Below are 16,257 nucleotides of genomic sequence, written 5' to 3'. Positions count from 1 at the left end.
AAAATGAAGATTTTTAAAATTTGTGATCTTAAACAAGTCAAAAAGTGCCCCAAAGTATTTATGTGGTTGTAAAACTTCTCATTAAGGGTAGAATTATAAGTTTAAGCTAAATTGTTACCAAATTTAGAAAGGATTCATTCTTTTTAGAACGGACCAAAAAGAAAATAGGTTCACATAAACTGAAACAGAGAGAGTAATAAAAAAAAACTTTAAACTTATCATCTAAAATAATGTATAGATATTTATGACTATAAATTATCTCATTACTATAACAACAATAACAATAACAAGTCAACTGTAATTCCACTAGTCGGGTCCTGGGAGATTAATATGTATGCAGACTTTACCAATACCTTAAGACATAGACTATAAATTATTTTATTAAAAAAAAATTATTATTTTTAAATACATAAAAGTATCATTTTTTGGTACAGGCTAATATACACACATATATAAGCATGAATACAATGTTGGTAGACCAAAATAACCCTAAAATATTACAGTTGACTTTTTACATTATTTATGTACAAAAACGTAAAAGTAACTCATTAATGGTAGAGTTCAAGTCAAATTGGTACATAGATACAAGTAAAATAAAAAATTTCGTTAACATTTACAAAGTTCTGAAAGCCGACCCATATGTTTTGTTATTAATGAATTGCAACAGTAAAAAAATTGGACTTATTATATAAGGAAAAAAAGAATAATTTTTCGACAACTTTTCAAGCAGGAGTATAAAATAACTCTTGCGATTGTTTTTGGTATTCCGAAAATAGTGTAGTAGTAATTTATAAAACCTTTTTTATTTATTTTTATTTTTATTGAGTAACTTGATTTCGACTTCCGAGACTATTGTACAATAGTTTAGATGGTTAGCTTTATCTGGACAGTACGCAGTCTTTTGAATATTAATGTATTAGCATTTAATTTTTTATTTTTCATTTAATTTTATATTTATGATAAATGTTCAAAACATCTATTTTAGACATTTTTCACTCATGAATATGCTTATTTTTTATTTTACTTTTTACATTTTTGTGTGTACTTACTATATTTTACTATATTACTCTTAATTAAATAATATGTGATTCGTACTATAGATTTGCATAAATCATTGAGGAAAACTTTTGTTTATATAATTCGCTAAAGTACACAACTAACTAACTTGGTGATTTTTTTTTAACTTTCTTAAAATTAAGAAAATTCATCAATTAATAAATTTCTGTCTACTCACTCTTCTTTTTCTTTTTCTTGCAGTTTCGGATTAATATTTTGTTGTACGCTTCGACTATAAGTAATCTCCTCTTAATTTACGTGGCAAAGACAAAGACATGCTCAATATTAATTTCAAAGTTTTGAAGAGAAAAAGAATATGAATAATTTAGGCCCGAAAACGAGTAGAAAATGGCAAATGAAAAATAAAAAAAGTAGCACTTTATGTCATACGTTATGTAAACTGATGTTTATGCCCTTTAAAAGCTAAATTATATATTTCTTCTAGAAAATAATTTTGCCGTTGGATGGATCATGTATAAAACTTTAGCCACTACGAAATTCAACCAAAAATAACCACTCACTAATAATATAATAAAATAGCTTACAAGTAAAATATTTGTTCAAATATGATGCAAATAATGAACAACCACATTGATTATTTTGAGAGGGGAAAAAAAAAGAACACGAGGTACATGAGTGATGACTGATATTTAAACATACTAAACTATTTCAAGCACGAGCATGTACACTTATGGATGAGACACACGACTAAAGTTTAATTAACCAGAATTGGAGTTGAATTTAGAGATTGCATTATTATCTATTGACGTTAATTTTATCGTGTATTCTTCGTTATTAATATATCTTAATCTATAGAAATATGACTTCTATGTACCTGGATTATTAAGGCTTGACTAAATTAAAGTAAATCATCCAATCACAAAACACTATTAGGTATTATTGTATTCTTTAAGTGATTTACAACTATAATTGCATAATTATGTCATTTTAGAATGTTTATTACTTTTGAAAAGTATTTGGTAATCTATATATTATTATTATATTATTATAAAAGCATGAACACAATGTTGGTTTACCAATACAGCCTTAAAATATTAAATATAATAACTCCGAAGGAAAGTTCATAATTGAAATTCCAACGTCGGCCCTCTAATCCTATTAGTCGTAGGAAACATATATGAATACATCCAGTTGTTCCTAAACCTGATACCAATTCCTCCTAGGAACACATTATATTTCCTAAAAATTCATATATTTGACAACGTCTAATTATATTGTCTGAATCCAAAACTAATACCAATACCTCTAGGAATCCATTCCCGAAAAAAGGATTCAAACACTTCTATAAAAGAAGTCACTATTCTTTATTCTCCATCATAAACCTTTTGACAAGTATATTACTCCATAACAAAATTCTGCATCAAAAGGTATTATTTCTTCCACTTTGCTTATATTTAGGTGTTTTCCACTTGGCTTAACTATTATATTATTTAATTGGTACTCCTAATTCGCATCATTTATAGGTCCTTTGGATCTTTCCAAAATGCACGTGTTTTTAGTTTTGTCCTAAAATAGTTAATGATTTTGGTATAAAGTTTAAGTATTTGATTCCTCTAAAAAGGAACATACGCATCAATGGTTAAGTGTCAGTCAATCAAAGTAGTTAACAAGAGCTTCGGAGGTATAATAAACATTTATGAATCATATGGTGAAAAGTAATGAGATTTGGAAGTAATTTTCATCAAGTGTTACAAGTAGTTCCAAAATCGACGAGAGCGAAGACTGTAGATATAGGTTTGATAAAAAAACATACTTCTAGCATCAAATAAAAAAGATTCAACCAACAATATATACAAGAGCTAGAATAAATCTAACACTCATGACAAACTTGGAAGAGCGTATAAGAGATTTGGTCTCCTTTCAAAATAATTGGTCGTCAATTCCAACAGTTATAGTAGTGCTAGATTTTTTAATAATTTTCATCATTAAATAAAAATGTAAGTTCCGCAAAATACATTATGGCAACTACTACAATAACTACAAAAATAAATATATCAATCAACTAGATGGGATATCGATTGTCAAATTATTATGTGAAAGTAAAATCCTTCTTATTTTGACTCCATAAAACATGATAGTAATACATACTAAAATATTTTAACACAAAATGACTTTTCACCACACGTCTGTTGTCATGTTATTTATATGTATTTATTATATATAGAAAGGTTAAAAGCTTCTTTTCATTCCTATAGTAAAATGCCCCAATAAAACACAAGTTCTTATAGCTGAATCTGTAAATGAATGCACACCACATTCTTTCTTACCCACTTTGTTTATATAGATAATTAAAATACAATAGTGATAATAAAACATACTCCTATATGGTATGAATTAAATAAAATGTGATATTTTATCAAATATAAATTGCATGAAATTAACCGTGTTTATTATTAATCGTGTCTATTGTATTGTACTTAATTACTTTACCTTTCTTTTTTTTCTTTTTTTAAATCTTTCTCTTCTTAGTTGGGCTGTTTTATATATATGTATATATATATATATATATATATATATATATATATATATATATATATATTATAATTAAATTGGGACACATGGAGTATTACTTTGTGTTGGGCGACAAAAAAAAAATCAAGTTGATAAAAAGGGGTGGAGATAAAGATATGAAGAAAGGACATCTAATTAGAAGACCTCGTGATGCATATTGGAATTAATCACAGTTAAAGTTATACTTGTAGCAGAAAATTAAATTGCAAGTAGTATGAATTTCATATTCGAATGATTGATTGCTGAATTTACCAACGAGCCATTCTATTGTTATTATACAACAATTTGGTAATAAGCTTGCCCCACTTGTTCATATGATTTTTAGGGAAATATTAAAAGTTCAACTAAATTAAAACTTATTATGCAACGCTCTTGTGAGTCCAATCACTAATCAATTATGTACATAATTTAGTCAAATCGAGTAAACACTTACACAATTAAGAGTGGATGGGCTCTTAAGCATCTTTTTCTCCTTAAGCTTCCGTTGATGTTACAGTTTCATAGAAGACGGTCAAATTTGATTTTCATGAGAGGACTTTTCCTAATTCCTTAATCTCTTTACAAGAATGTTTACGTTTCTATTAGTAGTAGTTAACTAGGAGCGCAAAGTGTAGCTATAATTCAATGACGTATTTCGAATATAGTGAACTCCTGTAGATTGAACTATCCATTGAGGACTTAAGGACGACTTAAAAATTTGTTCATTATGTTCAAAACTATAATATCCACTAAAAGTTACTGCTTCATTTTTCTAATTTTTTTAAACCTATTTCCCTTTCATTTTTATAAATAATGGTGGCATCATATGACAATCGATGATAGATATTTCATTTATTTTTCCTAAAATTTGATGACAAGAAAAAGGTCGAATCCAACTGTCACCTTTCCCCTTTTCCTTACGATTGCCTCGTTACTATTGCGTATATTTCGCAGGGCTGCGGGACGCGGAATCGGAGTCTGGAACCTAATTGTGGTATTTTTGGACAAGTATAATATAAATATATATATAAAAAAAGGAGTGATCATTCTATATATAACACAATTTTATACCGCACTATACTTTAACGGTATTTTAGCCGTTAAAGTATAGCGCCATAAATAACCGCGCTATAGTTGATGTTAACATTTTCATGCATAGCGATTTAAAATATTGCGCTATACATAGTTCATTTTCCATTCTCTCTTTTCACTCTTCTTTGAAGTTTAGCGTTAAAAGCTAAAAGACAAACAACAACGTAACGAAATACATAATCTTTGTAAAGGAAGTGTAAGATTCCAAAGAAGATTGGTGATAGATAGATTCCAAAGAAAGAGAAGGATAGATATACAAATCGTACATGAACATGTATAGCGCAGTATTTTAAAGCGCTATGCATGAAAATGCTAACATCAGCTATAGCGCGGTTATTTACCGCGCTATACTTTAACGGCTAAAATACCGTTAAAGTATAGCGCGATATAAAACCGCGTTATATATATAGAACGATCACTCTTTTTTTACACATATTTATGTCATACTTATCCATAAAGATCATAATTGGGTTCTGGACTCCGCGGAACCGCTTTGGGGTGACGTGGGTGCTTGGTAGTCTTCAGAAGAAACTTCAAGGGCTATTATGTCATTTGGGAAAAAAAACTTAAGATAACTAAAGATCAGGCAAATCACGTAATTAGAGGGAAGGACAGGGGCAATTAAATATTAGTAAATGAGTTGTATGGCAAGTTGATCGTCAACTTGCATGGAAGCATCAACTTTTCTGTCTCTTTGATTTTGGTTTTTAACACTTGTTCTCCGAGGAAAGATTAAACTAACACAACTAGACTCCTAGACACACATTTATATTCTTTTCTGGCGTGTTTAGCATGATCAAAATAATTTCTTAATGTTTGGTTTTCACCAAAAGCAAAAAAGTGACATATTTTTCCTTTTCAATAATAACTTATTAACTCTTAATATAGTTAAAACGCTATATTTTTAATTTTCAATATGTATTTTTAAAAAAGACGATTTAGGTTATATATACATACAGTATAAGTAAATTGTATCAATTGAACATGTGATAACATTATTAGTTATTATTTTAATTATTATCTATTAGTGAATGTCATAAGGATTACTACTTAGCTTGTTACTACAAAATGATTATTGTGAAAATATTTTTTACATTATTAATGCATAAAAATAATAAAATATTGCAAAAATATTTTTATTGGAATGTATTTACTTCTTTTGTAATTATTATGTGTCATCAGTTTTTATACTCACTTTTTCTAAATTTAAAAATAATTTAACTTATTTTCTTATTTTATCATTAATAAGAAACTTTTATTGTCCCAAAAATATTATGAAATGTTTTAAGTTACAAATTTCAAAAGTCTCGTAACCAAAGAAATGTTATGAGGTGTTATTACTATAAATATCAAAAGTCTTTCTTTATTTCTCTAATTCTCTCTATAGGCATTTGTATATATATACTAGTATCACCATTTTTACTTGTAAAGACTCCATCCTCATCTGATCTCCTTTCAAGAAGAAGAGAAGTAGAGATAATAAAAATGCCTTGTTCACTCCAGCTTCAACGGATCAGCCCTACAACCGCCACCCCCGCCGCCACACTCGCCGTAAACTTGCACAAACAACCTCAGCCCACGTGGGTTATCCCCGTTCCCATCTCTAATATCCCCAAAAATCTCCTACATTACCACACTCACGTTGTAGATCCCAACCAGTGCTGCTCCGCCGTGGTGCAATCCATCTCCGCCCCGATTGACGCCGTGTGGTCCCTAGTCCGCCGTTTCGACAACCCGCAAGCGTACAAGCATTTCCTTAAGAGCTGCCACGTCATCGGCGGCGATGGAAACGTCGGCACGTTGAGGGAAGTTCGCGTAATTTCCGGCCTTCCCGCCGCTTCTAGTACGGAGAGGCTGGAGATTTTAGACGATGAGAAGCACGTCATCAGTTTCAGCGTAGTCGGCGGCGATCATAGGTTGAATAATTACCGGTCGGTGACGACGTTGCACCCATCGTCAACGGCGACGGATGATATCGGGACGGTGGTGGTGGAATCGTACGTGGTGGATATTCCACAAGGGAATACTAAGGAAGAAACGTGTGTATTTGTGGATACAATTGTACGTTGCAATTTGCAATCGCTAGCGCAGATCGCAGGGAACTTCGCTACAAGCAAAAGTAAATCAAAATGACTAATTAATCCCCTTAGAATTTGTATATTTCATTTAGTCTCCCAGAAATCTTTTTTAAGTTTTTTTTTGTTCTATTTTTTTTTAATTTTGGGATGATAGTTAGAGTTTTCAATGTTGTAGATCATGACGAGAATGAAAGTTCATATATTGATAGATATTTTTGCTTTTGTTTGCTTAGGAGGTTTTAACTTAAGTTGCCTTCCGAGTTAAATAGCTTTGGTGCTTTTGTAGCCCGTATACACCGTTACAGTACTCTTGCAGCGGTGAAATTTTCCAAATGCAACTGTCTTAAGTTTTTTCATTCATAATGATATTTTGAGAGGGGTGCATTTTGTAAGAATGTAATGTACATATATTTAGACTGACCGTACTAGCTAACATCTTGAGCAGCTTTATTTTTCAGTTAAGTGATTCTATTTAATTGTTAGTTGTTAGTGTGTATACATAGTTGAGCTCCATTTTTTTTCTTAATATTAGATAGAGCGAGGCCCAGCTACATTAAAAATCGTACTTCATCCGTTTTAATTTATGTGAACATGTTTCACTGGGCACAAGTTTAAGAAAAAATAAAACTTTTGGAATTTGTGGTCTTAAACAAGTCAAAAAGGGGCTCAGAGTTATAAAAGCTTTTCATTAAGGGTAGAATTGTAAGTTTAAGCTAAATTATTACTAAATTTGGAAAGAAATCATTTTTTTTGGAAAAGCTCAAAAAAGAAATAGGTTCAGTTGGAATAGAGGGAGTATCTCCTTTGCTAGTGCTAAAGTTTCAAGCTTTTAGCTTATGAATTTGACAGTGGAATGGCCTAATAAAGGTCAAACGCGGGAACTAGTTCACTTTTGATAGTAGAAACCATATAGAACTGAATTGCTGTCGTGAAGTGCTCTAATTTGCAAAAATAATGCTTCACATTGTCAAAGATATCAATCTACATAAATTGTAGAGGTTTTCAAGCCGTAGCTACCAAGGAGGTATATACTACGGTCTACGTATACGGTATACTACTGATCTTCTTTATTTTCTTGTTAGGGTTTTGGAGGATAAAACAATTACACTATAATTAGGTGCGGATGTAGTCCTATAACAACTCCAATTGGACCCATAACTTTCGATGCGGAATACACATTTATGTGTAAAAATTTACTGAAATTGCTATGATTGTCCATATGAACTCATAATTTTAAGTATATAATGAGTTCAATACTAAGAACCCTAAAGTTTGAACCCATAAAATTTAAATCTTGAATGCACCTCTACTATAATGTTCTTTTGCTCTCGTGTACTGATCATACATTGCTGAAGAAGCAAAACACACACTTATATATTATAGTGTAGTTGTTTTATCTCCATAGCTCTAACAAGAAAATAAAGAAGATCAGTAATAGTATACATATCCTCCTTGGCAGCAACCACGGCTTGGAAATCTCTACAACTTGTAGATTAATATATCATTAGGCTTAATTTGTTAAATAACACAATGCACGAACAGTGGCGGAGGCAGGATCTCCACTAAAGGTTCAATTTTTTTTTTTTTTTTTTTGTATCTAGTGAGAATTGAACTCATAATCTTATGTAGATTTTGAACCCCCTTGACCACTAAACTAAACTTTTTGATTGTGTTAAGGGGGTTCAAAACTTAATATATAGAGGTAAAAAATAGATTTTGCCTTATATATACAGTGTATTTTTTTGGCGAAGAGGGTTCGGGTGAACCCCTTGCGCCCCCTAAATCCGCCCCTGTGCACGAATGTCCATTATTTAAATTTCATATGGTCTAATTAATTTTTCCAACTAAACATAGTTGTAAAAGGCCTCACCAGTTGTAAGCTTCGGGGAATAACATTGTTTTTAATTTATCTAGTACTGTTTGCATTTCTTTGTGACAAAATTGCTAGTTACTGAATACGTACTGAACCTGTTGCTGTTGGTGAGATGGGAACTGGCTTTTCTTGATTTTATTGATTCTCTAAAGAGTATAAATTTCGTGCACTAAGAGTATCATATTTTATTTCCATCAACAGGTTAAGTTACATGTTCTAGTTTATAGTAAGCCTCATATGACAATTTGTAAAATAGAATGTATGTAATAACATGTAGAAGTTCATTGATAGAGTAAAAATCTTTACACTATCCTGTATATAGTTTAAATCTATTTTCTGGTAGGAAATTATATATTGGGGATCTTCTGTAGTAGGGATGATCCCACATGTGCTAGTTCAACTGCTGCATAATTGACCGGAGAAAATAAAAAAGGAATAAACACAACATGAATTTTTATATTTAGAAAAAGCTGGTCATTGTATGAGAAGAATCAACATTTGCTCTCTCTAACCAACTTGACGTTCAAACAAAAGGCAAGTGGTGGCTTTATTTACTTTAAAAACCTTTTCATTTTGGGTCTCCATAGATTTATGTTGTGTTCCGGAATGCAAAGAAGGTGACAACTTTGCAAGTTGGTTTGCAAGTGGGCAAGGAGGCTTTTATTGAATGCATGTCCTTTTTGTTTTCCTAATTATATTACTTATAACAGTTGTCAAGGATTCTGTAGATTGTCCGTACAGTCAAATTTTCATATACTAAAGACAATAGGTCATCAGTCACTTTGTATACGGGTAAAATCGGGCCCACTGATCATCCCCTTTTTCGGTGAGACAAATGGAGCAGGGACGTGATCGTAAGGAATCAGAGTCAAAGCAAAGAGCCCTTCGTAACGGGCTCGAGCAAAACACCTGCCCTCGGGGACATCGGGACTACGACCTTCGGGTCCGGTTTGAGTCCCAAGACTTAGGGGAGCATTATCAAACAACTGCACACGACTAACAAAGGGCCGTGATGTCCATGCCCAACCGGATATTACGGCGTGAATCTCGGCCCGTTTCGGCAAAAAATCAGTGATTAGCAAAATAGAGGATTTTTACCTTTCTTAGGATTGTACTTAACCCCTACTATATAAGAGGAAACTTATAATTCATTAGACACATTGAAACACGCATATCAAGATAATATATTGTTGTTCTCTCTGTTTTTTTAAAGTTCTTGTTTTTCTTCATAAGTTCTTCATAAGTGCAAGTTTAGAACCGAAGGCAGGTTCTTCATTAAGCTGTTAACCGAGCTAGGGCTCTCTCTTATCATTGGTTTGACCATTTATTACTTCTTTTATTTGCTTAATCTAACGTCATTGATCACTTGTATTGAATTAACCTATATATCCTTAAAACCACGTATAAATTCAATTATTATTCGTTTTTAAGGGTAAACAGTTTGGCGTCCACTGTGGGGCTAAGGATAATAGTAGTAATTTGATACAAATTTCCATAACACACTCTGTTTTACGCTTGTTCTTTGAGATTTTAATTTTAGGTAAATTTAATAATGTCAAACTCTCAATCTGCTCACTTGAACGTTGATGCTGAGTCTGGCCACCATGGCGAGAACAACAATATAGTGCCTAGCAAAGATGTGCCCCCTGTTGACCCCAATGGAGTCCCGGTCGCAGACCCAATCGATGCCAACTCACATGTGGCCATCGATGCAAACTTGCCTACTGACCTAGAGAACAACGTTCGCGGAGGAGCTCGATCAGTATCTCGGGGTACGCACGACGGTGAAGGTAATAGGATCAATTTGTGGGTGATCTTCGGAATGTTACAAGTTCAACATGCGGCGATAGCACAATTACAGAACCAAAGTCATGCCCCTAGTAGAGTTGAGCCTGAACCAACCCGGGAAAATACCCGAAAAAATGAACAAACCACAAAAGACTAGGCAAAGCTGAACCCGGGACCAACCCTGAAATAATAAAGATTCTTGAGGAACTAACAAAGCGGGTGTAATCGGGGGAAAAGAAGATCGAATCCAACGACAAAAAAGTGGAGACCTATAACTCTAGGGTTTATCAAATCCGAAGAGCATCCCCGATATTGAAAGGCCTGGACTCCAACAAATTTGTCCAAAAGCCTTTCCCTCCAAGCACAACAACGAAACCAATCCTGAAGAAGTTTTGTATGTCCAAATTTCCAAAGTGTAATGGAACCACGAATCCGAATGGATATGTTACCTCCTACACATGTTCCATAAAGGGAAATGACTTAGAAGATGATGAAATTGAGTCGGTTTGATGAAAAAGTTCGGAGAGACCCTATCGAAAAGAGCAATGATATGGTATCACAACATACCCTCTAATTCCATTAATTCGTTTTCTATGCTTGCAGATGCCTTCGTAAAAACTCATGCCGAGGCTATCAAGGTCGAGACCAAAAAATCAGACCTTTTCAAAGTGAAACAAAGAGATAACGAAATGCACAGGAAATTTGTGTTGAGGTTTCAAATGGAACGAATAGATCTGCCTCCGGTTGTGGATGACTGGGCAGTTCAGGCATTCACTCAAGGACTCAACCCCAAAAGCTCTTTGGCTTCACAACAGCTAAAACAGAATTTGATAGAACACCCGGTGGTAACTTGGGCTGACATCTATAATAGTTACTAATCGAAAATCTTAGTCGAAAATGACTAGCTTGGGGCCCCCTCCAGGTCCGTGTATCTCATCAGAACTAGTGACCGGTCAAAAAGAGTCGTCGATCATGAACCAAGAACGAACAAAGATCAGTATCAACCATATAGTGGAGATCGAAGAGGTAATAGATCCTGGTGTAACCCTACGAGGAATGAAAAAAGGAGTGATCGAGGCCACAATAGTCCGGGACTCATGAGTAAAAATGGTTTCAACAGGCCATTCAAGGCTAGTGAGGCACCGAGATTATCGAAATACAACTTTAGTGTCGATGCCGCCGATATCGTATCTGCATCGGACGCATCAAAGATACCAAGTGGCCTAGGCCATTGCAATCCGATCCTACCCAAAGGAACCCCAACCTGATGTGTAAGTATCATGGCATTCACGGTCATAGGACTGAAGACTACCGACAAGTAAGAGAAGAAGTGGCTCGGTTACTCAATAACGGGCACCTCTGTGAATTTCTGAGTGATTGAGCCAAAAATCACTTTAGGAATAGGGACTCCCATAAATAGACCCAGCAAGAGGAACCTCAGCATGTCATCAACATGATCATTGGTGGAGTCGATATCCCCAGGGCCCAATGCTAAAACGCACTAAGGTGTCCATTACAAGGGAAAAACGAACCCTGGATTACATATCGGAGGGGACCATTTCTTTCAATGATGAGGATGCTGAAGGCATCGTGCAACCGTATAATGATGCACTGGTAATATCTGCACTCATAAATAAATCTCGAGTTAAGCGTGTGTTAATTGATCCAGGTAGCTCGGCCAATATCATCAGATCGAGGGTCGTAGTGCAGCTGGGTCTACAAGAACAAATAGTACATGTAATCCTGGGTTTTAAACAAATTCAATATGGCATGTGAAACTACTAAAGGGGAGATAACCGTGCCGGTGAACACTGTCGGTACCATTCAGGAAACTAAGTTCTATACGATTGAAGGGGATATGAGATATAATGCTTTATTCGGAAGGCCATGGATTTACAACATGAGGGCAATACCCTCGACACTACACCAGGCACTGAATTTCCCCACACCATGAGGGATCAAGGCAATTTACGAAGAGCATCCGGCAGCAAAAGAAATGTTCGTGGTCGATGAGGCAATGTCGATGTCAGCACTTTTGACATCAAAGAACCCGGAGCCGGTTATGAAGGAAGGAACTAACTAGCAATCACTGACAGCAACCCCGATCGAACCGGAAAAGCAAGAAGCGGGTGAGGATGATGATTATGAAGTTCCTAAGTCGTTCATCACCCCTAATGATTCTGATGTCACCAAATTGGCAGTCGAGGAGCTGGAGCAAGTCATACTGATCGAACACTTGCCCAATCAGAAGGTATACTTGGGAACGGGGTTAACCCCCGAGCTCAGGAAAAAATTCATTAATTTCCTTATATCTAACGTAGATTGTTTCGCTTGGTCCCATATTGACATGACAGGGATCCCGCCAGAAATAACCATTCACAGGCTAAGCTTGGATCCGAAGTTTCACCCGAATAAATAGAAGAGGAGGCCTCAATCCGAACTCAAACATGCATTCATCAAAGATGAGGTATCCAAACTCCTTAGAATAGGTTCCATTCGGGAAGTCAAGTACCCGGATTGGTTAGCCAACATTGTGGTGGTGCCTAAAAAGGGAAATAAATTAAGAATATGCGTAGATTACAAAGATTTGAAATAGGCATGCCCCAAGGTCTCTTTTCGTTTGCCTAACATCGATTACATGATCGATGCTATGTCCGGGCACGAGATACTCAGTTTTGTCGATGCCTATTCCGGGTACAATCAAATCCGGATGGACCCAAGTGATCAAGAAAAAACTTCTTTTATCACAAAATTCGGCACCTGTTGTTATAATGTAATGCCATTAGGACTAAAAAAGGCGGTGCCACTTATCAATGCCTAGAAAATCGGATGTTCAAAGAACAAATAGGAAAATCGATATAAGTTTACATTGACGACATGTTGGTTAAGTCCCTGCGAGCATAGGACCATTTGAAACATTTGCAGGAAACCTTCAACATACTAAAGAAATACAATATGAAGCTGAACCCGGAGAAGTACGCTTTTGGGGTTGGGTCCGGAAAGTTCCTTGGATTCATAGTGTCCAACCGAGGGATCGAGATCAATCCTGATAAAATCAAAGCTATAGAAGATATCACTGTGGTGGACAGTGTCAAGGCCGTTCAAAGGCCTTGGGCCGGTTCATATCGAGGTGTTCCAATAGGATCCATCAGTTCTTCTTGTTATTGAAGAAGAAGAATGACTTTTCATGGACCCCGGAGTGCCAGAAGGCTTTGGAGGAACTCAAATGGTACATTCGAGTCCACCCTTACTCCACACTCCGAAGGCAAACAAGCAGTTGTACCTGTACTTAGCGGCATCCGAGATAGCGGTAAGTGGAGTCTTAGTCCGGTAAGAGGAAGGTACGCAATGTCCTATCTATTATGTTAGTAGAACTCTAGGTGAGGCCGAAGCAAGGTATCCTTACCTAGAAAAATTGGCGCTTGCTTTGGTAAACACCTCAAGAAAGTTAAAGATGTATTTTCAATGCCACCCCATATGCGTCGTAACTTCTTACACACTAAGGAACATAATGCACAAACCTGAGCTCTCGGGCCGGTTGGCCAAATGTGCCGTAGAAATTAGTGGGTACGATATCAAATATCGACCCCGGACGACCATCAAATTTCAAATTTTGGCAGACTTCGTGGTCGACATTACACCGGCCTTAATACCCGAAGATGAAAAAGAATTTTTGTTAACCTCGGGGACTTCCTCGGGAATCTGGACCCTCTTTATTGATGGTGCCTTGAACGCAAAAAGGTCTAAACTCGGCATTGTGTTGAAGCCGCCTATAGCAACGTAGTTACGCAATCTATTAGAACTATGAAATTGACTAACAATGAGGCCGAATATGAGGTCATGATTGTAGCTCTTGAATTGGCTAAAATCTTGGGGGACAAAGTAGTCGAAGCTAAGTGAGACTCCCTCCTTGTGGTAAATAAGTCAATGGGACATTCAATGTAAAAGAGGAACGAAGTAAAAAACATCTGGTTTATGCATGTTTTTTTGTCAATCATCAAAACTTACTTAGGCTAACAAATTCCCCCTTTTTTAATGTGACAAACTCTGTCCTTTTCATAAGCATGAAACATGTTTTAACTCCGCTCAACATCAACACAATGTTAGAATACTTTCCATTTTAAAGTCACAAATTATCAAGGACCAGGTTCATTAGGTTATAAACATCATAGTCCAAAGTAAAAAAGCACAACTTATTTTCCCTCTTTTGGCATCATCAAAAAGTTGCATAATTATGTTAGGTAACCAGATTTTATCAGATCTTACTTATGGCCATTTAGGCTACTTCAATTGAAATCATGGAGTCAAGTATCACTTATCAATCTAAGGATATTAGCCATCTAAGAAGCATCAACAAATAATTAGAGCAAAAAGTAGTGATTATCATTGATAAGAGTCGTCCACAAAGCATAGAATGAAATAAAGGTATTGTATAATGAGAAAATAAACAAGTCATTCAGGTAACTAGTTTTCTTACTAGGCTAGGAAGGGTTTACAGCTGGGAAGGACCTGGTTCTTGGTTCCTGGCCTAAAGCAGCTTTAGCATATCATGAAGAATGCCTTCATTCTTCTCATTTTCCTTTGCAAGCTTAGTTCTGAGAGCACCCCTCTCAGTTTCTACTTCTGCCAGCCTTTTCTTTAGTCTCTCATTCTTAGCATGCTTAGCCCCACTATCCTACACCAAGGCTCTCACTTTGCTGTTCACATGCACCATATTGGATGAACCAGTTTCTTTGGGAGCAGTATGGACTTCATAGTCACATGTAGTCAAAGAGTAGGCCCCAATGTGATCTTTGCTTGTGCTAACATCCCATTTCTTTAGGGGAACCTTGAAGTGAGTAAGCACAAAAGTGAGAATGAACCCATAGGGTATGGCATGAGTTTTAGTGCCAATGATTACACTATCAAGGAGATGGATGATAAATATTGGCCAGTTGATCTGCCTCCCACTATCCAGGCACTCCATAAGGACTAGGTCCATGAAAGTTGCAATGTGCCTTCTCTCCTGCCTGGGCAGAACAACCTTGTTGACAAATTCAAAAAGCATTTTGTGGGCGGGCTTCATCTCACTTTTGTACACAACCTTTGCCTATAGCTCTAAGTCATTGTCAACAAATTTTCTTGTAATGGCAAGGGACGGGGGTAGGTTTTCTAGGCTTGGCCATTTCAGCTTCTTGTAGTCATTGTACCATTTAGCAGGTACCCTTAGAATTTCTCCTAGTTCGATGGCATCAAAGCTCACAGTCACCCTTTTCACTACACTGCTGACCCTGCCATTCTTGATTTCACAGTTAGCTATAAACTCCACAATTTCTGCTCGAGCTAGTCTTCCTTCCATCTGAAGGACCATGTCCTTCCATCCCTGAAGTTCTAGCTTTTTCAGCAGCATCACCATTCCTTCCTCGTCCAAGTCCTTGAGGAGTCTACCCTTCAAAATTTTCTTTTACCAAACTTCACCATCTTGTCTTGTCCCTCATCAGTTTCATCTTCTTTTTCATTTTCTTCTTCTTCTTCTTCCACAGCTTGCACTTTCCTAGATTTCCTGGCAGACTTGGTTCTTTTTGCCAAGGCAGAAGGCTCTATATCAACAGGCTTTGAAGGAGACTTATTTTTGGAAGTCTTTATTTTATTTACTTTTGGAGTCACAACCTCCACCTCCTCGACATCGTCTTCACCATGAAGAACCAGGTCCATCTACTCAATCTCAATTGACTCAACTGGTTAACTTGCTTATTTCCCTTTGCAACAACTTTTCTTTTACTCTATTCTAAGGCTCTTTCAAGTTCAGCCTCTACTTCTTCTAATTCTATGTAGCTCTTCCTCTTATAGGAGGATTCTCTATAAGGATACAAGAGACAA

The 16,257-nt window shown here is 35.7% G+C and overlaps 1 protein-coding gene across 1 annotated transcript; it reads left to right on the top strand.

Annotated features, from left to right (window-relative positions):
- Nucleotides 1-6,069: 6,069 nt before the first annotated feature.
- LOC104217692 (abscisic acid receptor PYL4-like) lies at nucleotides 6,070-6,949 on the top strand. Its single transcript, XM_009767998.2, has one exon. It carries the CDS (start codon nucleotides 6,145-6,147, stop codon nucleotides 6,790-6,792), a length of 648 nt encoding a protein of 215 aa, XP_009766300.1. The 5' UTR covers nucleotides 6,070-6,144; the 3' UTR covers nucleotides 6,793-6,949.
- Nucleotides 6,950-16,257: the final 9,308 nt, after the last annotated feature.

This window comes from Nicotiana sylvestris, chromosome 5 (assembly GCF_000393655.2).
Source record: "Nicotiana sylvestris chromosome 5, ASM39365v2, whole genome shotgun sequence".
Lineage (NCBI taxonomy): Eukaryota > Viridiplantae > Streptophyta > Magnoliopsida > Solanales > Solanaceae > Nicotiana > Nicotiana sylvestris.
This window is presented reverse-complemented; position numbering and strand designations above follow the sequence as displayed.

Bases quoted from the DNA above. Each gene is read 5' to 3' on its own strand.
- LOC104217692 (XM_009767998.2), top strand. From the start codon at position 6,145: ATGCCTTGTTCACTCCAGCTTCAACGGATCAGCCCTACAACCGCCACC.